The sequence below is a fragment of the Ischnura elegans genome, chromosome 4 (genome assembly GCF_921293095.1).
Source record: "Ischnura elegans chromosome 4, ioIscEleg1.1, whole genome shotgun sequence".
Taxonomy (NCBI): domain Eukaryota; kingdom Metazoa; phylum Arthropoda; class Insecta; order Odonata; family Coenagrionidae; genus Ischnura; species Ischnura elegans.
Genome location: NC_060249.1, coordinates 65024905 through 65038519, shown reverse-complemented (window position 1 = coordinate 65038519; position 13615 = coordinate 65024905). Strand labels below are relative to the sequence as shown.

General features: G+C 36.4%; 1 protein-coding gene across 1 annotated transcript; it reads right to left on the bottom strand.

Moving 5' to 3' along the window:
• Window positions 1–3965: 3965 nt before the first annotated feature.
• On the bottom strand, window positions 3966–7486 carry LOC124156872 (vasotab-like). Its single transcript, XM_046531361.1, has 3 exons — window positions 7389–7486; window positions 6052–6249; window positions 3966–4158 (listed from the first exon to the last, which is right to left on the bottom strand). The coding sequence occupies exons 1-3, from the start codon at window positions 7420–7422 to the stop codon at window positions 4124–4126; spliced, it is 267 nt and encodes an 88-aa protein (XP_046387317.1). The 5' UTR covers window positions 7423–7486; the 3' UTR covers window positions 3966–4123.
• Window positions 7487–13615: the final 6129 nt, after the last annotated feature.

Below are 13615 nucleotides of genomic sequence, written 5' to 3'. Positions count from 1 at the left end.
TATCATTTCGTTCACACCTAACATTTGTATATGTTAGTGGAGGGGAATGAAATATTTTGTGTACTAGCAGGCCACCCAGCGTTGCTCGGGAAGGATAGTACCTAAAGGAGTGGGAAGTTTGGAACTTGGAATTCATGATCACATGGCAGGATTTTTAGGCATACTGAACACCAAACAATTTCCGTATGACGCGAACGGTATCGGCCAATAGGTAATAATAACTTACCCCGCCTCACAATACCGACCGCTATTTGTGTCCGTACATTTGTAGACCAGACCCAGAATTCACACCCCCAGAAAAAGTTTACAACGAGAGGCTTAATTGATAAGTGAAGTATGATTTGAGTTATGCTTTCCTTTGATAGAGTGAAGAGGTGTGCCTACCCGGCAGGATGTTCAACAGCAGAAGTTGTATGACGTGACGTAACAAATGGAAACGAGAAAACGACACGTAGAACAGGCATATTCTTTTATATTCATTGATACATTCGACGAGGTTGTGACGTTAGCCTCACGAAAATTTCGAGTTTCCGCCGCGTGAAGTCCTTACCTAATAATCCCCTTCTAATCGTGGGATTCCGTTCTCTCCTTAACGCATCTCCTCTCCGCTTCCTTATCCTCTCAACCCCATCCCCTTCTCCTCTACCATCTCGCAAATGTCGTCGCCTTTACTCTTCAACCCCTTCCAGAGTAGTCATCCCATCCCCTCCAAGCAGGAAGCCCAACGTCCCTCTTGTGCGCACCCTTCCCCAATTCTCCCGAAATCTCTCTCTATTGACTCGTCCGTGGGCAGATTTCCTGAAAATTTTTGGACAGGGAATGTTTGACTGCGGAATTAGGCATCGTCGTCGCTGTGACTGAAGGGACGCGCTTCCCATTTCCGTTCTCTCTTCTCTTTCCTCCCCTTCCCTTTGCACTTTCCCTCAACACATTCGCCCCTTATCCCTTTAATTCGCTTCCTCTCGTACTCTTCCTTATATTTTCCGCATCTCTCGAATTTAAAGTTTAAGGACCAATTAGTGAGTTATCACATAGTGTATTTTTATTTATTATAGAAAGTCCAGTACTTGTTTACGTGTAATTATTATCGGAAGTGATTTTATTTTGTATCTTAATGACATGGAAAGGTTCCGCCGTGACTACGTGATGAAAAAAATTATGTCCTTTATAGCGTGTTTTCTTATACTCGCATAAAATGTTCTCGATTTATTATTTGTGTAAACTTTAAACAATAATTGAATGCTTTTATGTTGTAAAATGAAATACTGGAAAATTAAATTTTGCATCATGTCGAAATTTCAGCGAATGAACGTATCTATGACTCTATCAATGTCAGTATATTTCAGCAATGTTCGATAATTCTGCATTGGATATTTCATGTTGAAGGCGCGTATAATACCCTATAAACCAAGTATTCAATCAAACACTACATTTCATTTTTAATTATGTCGCTTTAAAGTGGTTGAAATTTCATTAAGTTCAGTTTTTGAGTGAGATTCGTTCTGTGTACTCGCGTAATCGCTCGTTGATTTCTTGATTTTTCTCATCATAGCTTATTTTGGGAATCATTTGTGTCCAAAATTACTGCAGTATACTAAGGGTACGGCTTGAATATTCTTAATTAAACATTTTTAGGACTTTTTCTCACATTTTCTTCATTACTCGCATTTTCTCACAACTTTTTATTGCTGGTGGCGAAAGCATGAATCCGTAAATAATCTTTATTTGTCAAATTTTTATTTTTTAAACAATTTCATTTTTGATAGTTTTTCTGCTTGTGTTTTAAATTAGTCATATATTTACTTTGGATACTCCGAAATCCATCCTCCTTTATCTCCGAATGAGATGAGATTGTTTCCAATCATGTGATTCTTCTGCTCCCCTCAACCAACCCGGAGTTATATTCGCTCCCTTTTACATCCTCGTGGCGTTTTTATTACTCTGTGCCGAGGTCCTGGCGAGAGTTACTGCCGCACGTGTGGTGAGTTTCATATCGTCCTTTCTCACTAATGCGATGAAGTCTTTGTAATATCGACGGAAGCATTCGTCGGGGTAGGCGATATTTGCTCGATTCTTATGTCTTAACTTAAAAGGCAAAACTATTTTATTTTTCGCCAATAGTTCATGCTTAAATTCGCATGCTCTGCCTTGAGATATTTGTGATATTAAAAGCGTAGCTAATTCCAAGCTGGCTTTTCCTGCATTCATATAACCGAAGTCATGACCATCTTAGCGTCTTTGTATTTCGTTGCGAAAGTCTTATGTTTGATCATAATTCTTTAATTTCTCTTTTTATTAATTCCATAATTCTTCTTCATTATGTTTTAGTTCATATGAGGGGGTGAGAAGCCAAGGGGTACTAGTGATATTTTTCCCGATATAAGAGTGAGTCACTGTTCTGTACTGACATAGAGTGGAGGATAAAGTGCCCTACTAAATATCTAATTGATCTCCTTTGTTTTCTTTACCTGATTTCTGTGCCTAACTCAGTTTAGAAAATTAAATCACTTGTACCACTTGACATCTCTTCCACTCATATGTTTATTTTTGGACTTTTCGTCCTCGTTTTATAACTAAATCTACAGTGTTTCCCAATTTCATCCTCCTTTATCTCCCCATGAGGTGGCCGTTATCAATTATCCCCCTGCGAATAACGAGAATGTTCTCATCTGCCTATTCTGGTTTGATTTTGCCTCCTGTTTTAAAATGGTGTGATTGGTACTATTAGAATCTAGGATTTCGCATTTAGTTTTGAACGAAGAGGAATATAGTTGAAAAATTTGTGAGTAGATACGAAATCATCATCATCCCACTTTTAAAGCGATTAAAATAAATCCCAGATGATTTCCTTTTCGAATCAAATTCTTAAATTTATACACGTAAAACATATATATTTTCTCATGTAGACATTATATTTATGAAAATGTTAACAGCTCTTTTCTGGAAAATTGAAATAACTGTAATGGTTCATTGTCACTTTCAACTTTATTCCTGAAGGACTGGAATCCAATAATTTCTTCTTCTAAACATTCTATAAGTTCTAGGTGACTAGGTGATTCTATAAGTTCTATATTTGAGGTTCTATTGTTGTTTATGCTCATTAAATCTCCTATCGAAACGAAGCTCATTTTCCGTGTGGCTATCCATCTTATGAGAGACATCGTTTCCTAATTTTTTCTGAGAATTCTCTTCTCGCTTTTGGTTACCCTATATTTCACATACTTTCTCTTCCTCTTTTCCCACGTTAAACTTACATTATGAAATTTAGCGTGTTCTATCCTCCATTTTTATTTCGATAGCCAATGTGCTTCATTACAACGTAATCTAGGTCGGCTGCTCACTTGTCCTTCCAATGTAATTTTCTTTGTCTTTTCATGCCATTCAACCGGGGTTTCGGCAGATATTTCCAACACAAAATCTGAAGTTAAAAAGAACTCAGTAATTTTTCCAAATTTTTTACCATTGAAATATAAATTCTTTTCTTGTGACATATTTGTTTCAGATATAAAATATTGTGTTATGGTCGCGTCGTTCAATTGTAAGGTGCTCAAATTCATATTTAATGGGTTTTGAGAATCGATCTAGTGACTTAATTTTTGTAGTTTATCTTTATTACTGCGAACGGGGATCGAGGCAGTTGGATTATGTATTTTGCCGTGTATATTGATTATTTAATCAGGTGTGTTAATATGCATCTGATCTACATTCGGCCATTTTCGTATAGTTTCTCGTTATGGTGCGATGATAAATTATGATTATGATATATCTTGATGAATTTGATATAAAAGTGGTGGTATCTTCCTATTTTTGAATCAATCTTCCCATAAAAATAAGCTAGTCGTCATTATTGTTACTTAGCAAAAATAAGATATTGCTAATTCCTGGCGTTCGAATACTCAATCGGTTATCTTCGCAAGCGATGTTTTTGGCGTCCGTCCATGGTGGAACAGTGAATGACGGCGGACTGAATTTTTCATGATTTGGTTTTATTGAACATAGCTACACAGTCCCAGCGTCCAAATTCTGCTGATTGGGTTGTTGGGAGAATTGGAGAACTGGTGACTGGAATTGCACAGCAGGTTGGAATTCAATTGACGTTGAACGTAGCAGCGGCCGTTTTCTCTCACTGACATGCTCCCATACTCGCCTTTGGGTAAGCTGCGAGGAAAAGAATTGATGCATTAGGATACCAGCCTAAAGTCCAGTCGTGAAAATGAAGCCAAATTTTAATGACATTTGAATGAAAAAGAGAAATTGCATTTCACTCGTTGATTAGATTCTTTTATTTTAGAAGTTGTTCTCGTTTCGACTAGATATTTTGTAATCGTACAATAAAAAAAACTCGCGGAAGTTTGGATTCTTAATATCATAGGTGAACTACAATGGTTTTAGCTAAATGGTTGGGGAAACAATCATTGAATGAAATATATAGTTAAATAAGTAATAACTTTTAGTGCAGTGAGACGATTTGCCTAGTGAGTAACACAAGAAACTGATCCACGTAAAAATATTGGTATCCTTTTTCCGTTATTTTCCTTGTGTTGAATTATGAGTAGGCTACCATAATTCATACAATTTCGCCTAATGTCATCATAAATAATCAATAAGTTAATCATAAGTGTTTTGTGTGCTGTTTTGAGCTGACAGTTGCATTAGGTATACCTATCTGTAGGCCTTACACCACCGTGGTAATAAAGGTAAATAGTGGTCTTATAATTTCAGATTTATTTAGAATGTGCAAGCGTTACTCATAATTATAATTATCCTTGGATATCAATTAAATTAATTATACGATTCGTTGTCTCTTATCACAGGCATTATAATACATGGTCGACAAGGAGGTTTTTTTAATAGTTACTTAATGTCTGTTTTGGTAATAAATAAACTTGCTGGTTATCCAGAATTCATTAATTACGTTGTATCTTTGTATTAATGGTAAATATGGCGCATATTGTATTTTATAGTTCATTTTGATGGTGATTATTTCAATTAACACCCTAGAGATCAGGTATCTTGTTTTTAGATTGACGAGGTCGCTCTTTGTATTGTATTTATAAAGGCGTGGTTATATCTATGATTTATATCTATCTATTCCTGTTTCCATGTATCCTTATCGTTATTTTTATGTGAGGGGTGTTAAAAACTCTGGAGAGCGTTGAATATCATTATAAATTTCTTTTTTTCTATAAAACGAGAAGGGGGAATTGCGTTTCAGAGTAAATCTAATTAAAACATTTAAAAAGTAATGCAAGCGAAACCTAAAATAAGATACAAATATCATTGTAAAATTTAGGGACTTAACTGTAGGTCTGTTGATCATTCACTCTATTAAAGGAAGGATATACGTACATGTACAATGTAGCTTACCTATAAATTGCTTAGGCTTAGCTGAATCGCGACACTGAATTTGTACCTTATCTTTGAAGAATAGTAGAAGTAATATTCTTCGATCAATGTGAATTGTGAATTCAAAGATGTGTAAGTAGGGAATTTAGGTGTAAATCTTCCCCATCTTAAATTATAAATTGAAATTTTAAGTGGTATAAGTTGAAGATTAATGAATTTACTTATAAAAGATTTTAATTGCATTCTATTATTCTTTTGCGTATTTTTTGATGTATCTTTTTCTCCAGTTGCTCTCTTAGCTTATTGTATTCTTAAGGTATTGTTATTATACTCAACAGGTGCATAAGTAGATAAGGTCTAGACGGAAGGGTAGCTATTGAAGGCTTAATCTTGAGAAAAAACCTTAGATCAACCACGACCGAAAAAATTTCCATAAATTTAAGGTAAAATTATTTCATAAAACATCTTCACAGTTATTTTGCATTTTTTAACTTTCCTGATAAAAACGCGAAATGTCAAAAGCATTATTTTTTAGCCATTCACGTAGTACACATTCAACCGATTTTTATAGTTGCTAAGCATTTTTAGACCTCATGTGATATGAAATGATTTTAATAAAAAATGCGCTTATGTTTTTTCTTAATCAGATGCACTTCTGGAACATTAATTACTCATGAAATTATTAATTTATCTCAGATTGCTTACCTTGGTTTGAATTTTGGCAGTTGTATAATTCCCAGTCGCATTGGGTGGTGAATGTTTTCTTCGAAACGCCATCATCTTTCATTCCGCATACCGGCCGGTATATGTCCAGCAAGCATGCCTCTGGGCAGTTACCATTGTAGTCGAGGACACCGTCGCCTCGAGGGGATGTGGCTTGGACCGAAACGGCTAACACCACACCTGCAACGCACCGATGGAAATAAAAAATTAAGTGTATATCATTGGAAGTCATAACATTCACCTCTTTCATTCGTTAGTTTATAAGCATGGAATTGAGTGGGTAACCCCTCTTGCCATGTTTCGAAGGGATATAAATCAGTAAATGAGGTTTTTGAATTATCTAGAATATGGTTCCACCCACAAATCTGTGATCACTCTACCAGCAATGAGCTATTGAGCTTTACCTACCCATGCTTGAGTGCATTTTATATTATTTATTGAATAATAATAACATAGTTAAAATATTTGTCTTAATTAATTCAATATTATTATATAGCGTACTATTGGGATAATTATGTATTTTTTTGCCGTTAACGTTTTAGAAATGTTTGTATAAATTTTTCATCAGTGTATGAAGTCGAGAGATTGTTTGGATAGGTGATGAAAGAATTTACTTTGTAATCGGCGATGGGCATGCGGTTTTCATAGATTCTGGGGAGGAACTAGGAAGGTAGATTTTTGGATGTCCAAAAAAAACGATTTCTGCCGTCGAAAATTTTGCAGTTTATGGTGTAATATATGCTGAAGAAGTGCAAGAGATATTGTTTACATGCGAGGGAAACCTGGAATCCGCAGATAAAATTTACCTAAGGATCCAATTAAAAGTATTATGGGAGATATAATAGTATAATATATGCAAGCGAAATATATAATATAGGAGTCAGCAAAATTATAAGTAATCGACTTGCAATCATTGGGCGGAATTTATATGCACATGTATTGAATTTAAAATCATTTCGAGTTGAAATCATATCGCTATTGCCATTGTCTGCAGTGCGACTCTGCTACAATTTAATACTGAAGCGTTCATTCATTTGAAGCGACCTAAGTATGCGAATTTCATTTCTATGAAAATTATTTTTCTATTTTTTCTTATCTATCGCTTCCCCATGAAAGCAAAGGAAAATTCGTTATTATCGACACGATTAACTGATATGTCCAAAAGCTTGGACCATTGGTCGGTAGAATCCCTCACCTCACTTCATCCAAACGGTTTTAGAAGATCTCTTTAATTAGCTCACCATATAATGGCTCAGTGCCAATTTCTATTGACCAGTAATTAAGTAATGATTGTGATCACGGAAGAATAGCTCACTTACCGATAGCAAGGAAAAATCCGAAGCCCTTTCCCATTCTGTCTGGCGTTTCCTACTCGTGTGAGCCGACAGCGTCACTTCTTCTGCATTTATAGTCAGAGGGAGGTGATGCTCATGCCGAAGAATTTCAAGTTGGCTGCCGTCCTTGAGGCGGTGACCTTCAGATGTTGTTTGCTCTCCTTCAATGACTGGAAATATTTGGACCCACAATCCTTCCATGCAAAGAGAGAGAACCGTCCATACTTAAGAATTGAAGAGTCTCGCAATATTTATTTATCTTCATGATTTTATCATTTAATGAAAAAAGACTAAAAAAGTAAACTAACTATGACCCTCATGAAAATAAAATCGGCTTTTGAAAAATCGTGTTAATAAAACCTGCTTTAACCTTTCAATCAATATTAAATAGATTGAACCGCGGAGTCTCACAATAATATTTCTCGTTTAATTTTTCCTTAATTATAGATTTATTGCGTTTCATCCTCAGGATAATAGGATTGCACTATCTAAAAGTCCACCGTTTTAGTAAAATCATTCACTGTTTAATCTTGCACATTTTTCCGTTTGCGTCCAATTGTGGAATTCCCCCATATAAATGTGTAATTTCCGCGTTCCTTGTGCGATGCATTTAATGAATAAAAATTTACACTAAAATAACTATTTTCCTGAGAAATCAGGGTCACCTCTGTAAAAAGGTAAAAGGGATCGCCTATTTCAACGATAAATTTACTTATTCGAGCTCAAGTAAATGTGAATGAATGTTTTTTTTACGGTACGGAACTCAAAAAAGTCACGAAAATAACTTTTTATGAAACCATTTTAGATGCCAAAAATGTCACATCGCTGAAACTTTCCATATAAAAATAAATTTTAATTTAATTATTGGTAGTTTTGGGCAAATAAAATGTCACGGAAAAAATCCTAACAATACCAGTGAGTGGGTGAGAGGCGTCCTCTTTAAATAGCGATTTGAATACCCTATTAAAAAAAAGAGTTTTAATCGGAAAAATGTTGATGAATACGCTATAGTAATATACATCTATGTTATCACTGTAGCTCAATACAGAATAAATTGCTCTAAATATACTTATATTGTTTAAAATGGCCTTTTAATCTAAAACGAAAAAAAAACTTGAAAACAATGGTCATTCTCTACGCGTCTTTCAATTTTGAGTCTTAAAGCTCAATTATTAGTGAAATAACATTTATTACTTATGAATCACGGAAACAATAACCTTGCCACCACAACGCGATGTTTGGGTGCGGTGCATGATCTGGTTGTATACTCCCGCGGTATTGGTAATACGATTATTTAAGTAGCCAACTTATTGTAATACTAGGAGAGGTGATTTGAATGCACGATTCTTAGACGAATTACCTATGCGCGGTACTTATGACTTAACAAGAGGACGAAATCGGCACCATAACACGAATCTTTTATTCGATGTATACGCCCGCGGTACCAGTAATACAAAAACTCACGTAGCCTCAACTTCACCTTATTTTAATATAAGGTGAGGTGATTTGATTGCGTAATTCTTGGACGAAATGCCTATACGCGGTACTCATGATTTTAAGAGAGGATGAGAGAATTGCCACCATGATATGTATACTTTGGGTGTTTATTCCCGCGGTATCGGTAGTACGATTATTGAAGTAGCCACCTTGTTGTAAAACTAGGAGAGGAAATTTGATTGCACGATTCTTGGATGAAATGCCTATCTGCGGTACTTATGACGTAAAAATAAGATGAGATCACAGGGGAGTGATAAATCGTGCAATGGATGGGGAGAGCAATCACCACCTTTTCATTAACCCAACGTTTCCCGGTGATTCCAACGCCCGAGAAATCCTCCGGACGACGACGCGACGCCATGAAACCGCTTCCCTTCGCTCGTTTCGAGCCTTTCTCCAGCCTGAATGGGTCTTCTCCCTTTCCCCGAGCCATCCATCCATCTTTCTTCACCTCTTCGGAACGACTCCTATCTTCTCTCCCCCTCTTCCCCTCACGAGAGGGGAGATTTTACATTGAGGCAAGGGGGACCTTTTCTCCACGAAATCTGCTCTTATTATTCTCATCGAATGCCTTTTCCCATCTTTCTTCTTCCCCCAACCCTCTTCCTCTCTCCACTCCGCTTCTTTTTATATGGTCCAATCAATTCTAGAGGTATTGATGCTCCCATTAGGTACTTCCTTCCATCTCTTCCTTCCATGGACCCATTTTCCTCCTATCATGTTTTACCAATTATCCCAGTTCCGCGCGATGGCGTTCCGGGATAGGGTGGATCTTTACATTAATGCAACGCCTGATGGTAAAAGTGTGTAGGGGAATGGAATAGGAGGTCTTTAAAGCGCTGGAAGTTAGTGATGAGGGTGTAATGGAACGATTTCAAAGAAATTGCTGTGCGTTCACAAAAAATGTTTTCGGCTCATCACGACGCGGTGTCGACGTTCTCGTGTCTTTTAGTTTTTTTGTGGAGTCAAAGGGTATGAAAACGTTTGGGGATGAAGTTAAAAATTTACCAATAAGAATCATTATGAAAATTCATTGAACAAATAGGCGTGCGAGAATAATGACAGACGGTGAAAGCGGTAAATTGGAATTGGCTTACTCCATTTTTATTTATGCTCATAAATAATTTACAGTGTGTATTTTCCAAAGAAAAGAATATCATTTGGAGTTGACATGAAGTGAAAATGGAATGGATGATAATTTAGCAGTATATGAATGGAAAAACACACCCAGGTATGGTTAGCTAAAATTCATGCTCTACTTTTGTATTTCGGTGATCATGTGTTGGTTATATCCAACGCATTGTATAACGAGGGCTAGATTGCTAGTCGGAAATAATATAATGGATTTCATATATTTTTTAATTATTGGAAAAGGTGTGTGAAATGAATCCAAGGTTGAGATAAATGAACCTTCTTGAAAATTCTTCGACAGAACCACTTATTTTTTGGCAGTTGATAGGAAAATAGCAAAATCTATTAAATTTGAGATTTGAGAAAATGTCAGATTTTGCCGTTAAAAACACAATAATCATACATATTAATAAACCAGGTAATGAAAATTGAATGAGAGAATGAGATACCTCATTGCTTTTTATCCACTTCATGTATTAATTTCATACGAATATTACTGATATCAGTTGGTTATTTAAAAAGACAATTTAAATCCTCTCAATTTTATTGTTCTATCCGCTAGCCTTTTCAGAGTGATGTAATTCTTCTCTTTTACATTTTTTGTAAATTGTCCTATTTAACCCATTGTAGGCCGTCCCTTACCCTTCTCCGTCCACGTTTGATTCCACAGTTATCTTCATCCTGCCGAAAATAGGCAGTTTAATGGGATAGATTGTATCCGGTATTAACTCTATGAAATTATCTACATGCAAGCAACACCCTTCGGGTTACTTCAAGAGTAGGTGAGGTGTACTAAATATCATTAACATGTACGTTTAGTTTTTAAGAATCAAAATGCACTCCCAATCCCACTCACGTTGTACGGATAGTGTGAGGTCCCGTCAAACATTCATCCCTCTGTCCACGAGGTGAAACTGAGATCATAAACCTCTTATTCATAATTAGTTTAAGCATAACTTACTATATGCTAGCTGCAAAAAATTGACTTACAACCAAACGTTTCAAAATAAAAACGCAGAAATAAATGAAAAAAGTTTTAGGAGGTTCGGGGCAGGTTTATTTTCTTGACGTTTCAAAGTTAGAGGGAACCTTCCGCAATCAACCCGAAGCCTAGTTTGAAAATAGAGGGCGGAATCCATCGGAGAGTAAACCGATATGATTCTGAAATCTATACAACCCAATTTCCGATAGAATGAAGGAAAGATTGGTAAAGAGGTTAATTAAGTGTAGCACTTGAAGTGCTCCACGGTGGTGGAGCCTGTGGAGAAGGCTGGTATGGGGTGAGTAGGTTAGTGTGAGGGAATGTCGAAAGGGTAGGAGGATATCCTGGGAAGTGGACCATCTTTGAATTGGTGCTGTGCTTTCGAACTTTTAGGTCAGGTACGCCTTTAAGTATGCTTAGCCGTGGCGGCGTTTCGTCCAAAAGTAAGACGGAGTTCTGATGTCACTGATTTCATACTTGACATGCTTCATATCGGAGTGACCTTGAAAATGTTACGCAGTAACGAAACCATGGTCCGACAAAAAATCACCACGTGGGAAAAGTAAAGTATTTATTCCTTCAACTCCTACGATAAAGGATTTCCACCAAGTCGCAACAGCTAATATTACTTAAACTGAGGTTTCTCTTCCTTCGTAAATATTGTGTTTATTGAAAAATTAAATTTTAAATCAGAATTAACAACTCATAAACAAAGCTATCGTCGTAGTCACACAATTCTATCCATAAATGCAGCAATTGATCTCGGATTTTTTCATTTTAATATTTTTCAATGCGCATTAGTCTATTATTTCTACTACTTTCCTTTAATTTGTGATATATACATAATAGTCGCCAAATTTTTAATAAGTAACTTATCCTTTTTAATGCCCATGAAAATATTTTTGAAATCATGTCAATTTCCTTTTATTACCATTTCATTATTTTCAGTTTTCATTCATTTGATGTGAAATGCCCTTACAGCATACTTTAATTATTTTGAGAATAAAACTCATATTACTCGTAATTTTTATTATTATTGATGAGATCCGCTTTCCGACAATCCCCACCTTTTTGTATAACCTTCATCCTAGACGAAACATTCTATATCATAAGTGTTTTAGAAATTGGTTCATTTAGTGTAACAGAATTTATGTTGAAGTTAAATATGTCATATGTTCTTAATTTGCACATTTTCTCACACTCAAGATTGGATTTCATGGAGCCTTTCATTATTGACATCTTCTTTTAAAAATTTAGGATGACTTTATTCAATGATGATATAAATCGTAGTACAGTTCGGTAGTAGCCAACAGCAGACCAATGACTTAAAGAAAATGTTAACGATATCGTTATGCTACTTTTTATTTTCAACTTTAAATACCCACTTCTATTCCCCTTTATACTGGACGTAAATTTAAAGGCGGACTTCATATACTTGCTTTAAACGTATGTTGTCCTTATCTCACTGCTTTATTGCCCCCCCACCGCACACTACATCCTTTTATTGTGTGTACCTATGCTCTAGGAGAGATATCCGAGCGAGCGCACATTTTTAATGTCATTTCGTCGCGTTAAACAAATGAGCAGCGAAATGAAAGAGCGCCCGGGCAATTTTTGGAGGGACGGGAAAGGGGCATTCTGACGGCATCGCGGCCAGTGTTGCCATTATCGTTAGATAACAGACATTTTTTTTCGTTATCCCCCGCGATGATGAAGGGAGGCGATGGATGATGGTTGATATTGCGTGTGGGCGGGAGTTTTAAAAACAGGCGGGAAAAACAGGCGGGACGGCATCGCCGTGGGAAAAGGAGGAGATACGGGGCAGTAGAACGCGCTCGCCGACCACTCTATGGAATCCTTTACATCCTATCTGATGGCCTCGAGCGAGTGGGACGGCGAATAAATAGGTGGTAGGTGGGTGTTTGGGTTTTTGGGGGTGGGAAGGAGCGACTCGAGAAGTTTTCACGGAGTTTCGCGTTCCACCTCACTCTCGGCGCAAAATTTTGCAGAATCCACGGATACGAGAGAGCCGATCAAATTCTCAACTCCGAGAGATATTGGTGTGATCACCATTGATCTAGAGATTTACGCTCTTGACTGTTTCTCTACTCCTGAATCTACACCCTTTCTCCACTACTTCGGGATTGAACGACTCCGGTTAAATTATTTTAGCACGTTCTGTTGAGGAAGTTTTGCTTTCATGGACGTCATTTTTAGATGTTAAAAAGCTAAATACGCAGAAATGTGTAAATTTCTATTGCTTATATTTAATTAAATTTACGCCTTTTCAAAACTTACTGGCAAATGTGATCCAATTTCATGAAAATAATGTCATTTCACTAGAATTACAGCTCATATTTGCCAATATACGAAAGCGTTGTTAGGTGACTTGGCAAACATTTTTCTTAGGTTTGTGGTATTTGGAACTATTAGTATCCTTATAGAATAAAATAAAGTAAAATTACTTTTCTTTATTCTACACTTTATTTTAAATAGCACGACCCGGGTTTCAGCATCTAATGCTATCGTCAGGTGGTAGATGATGGCGTTAGATGCTGAAACCCGGGTCGTGCTATTCAGAATAAAGTGTGGAATCAAACAA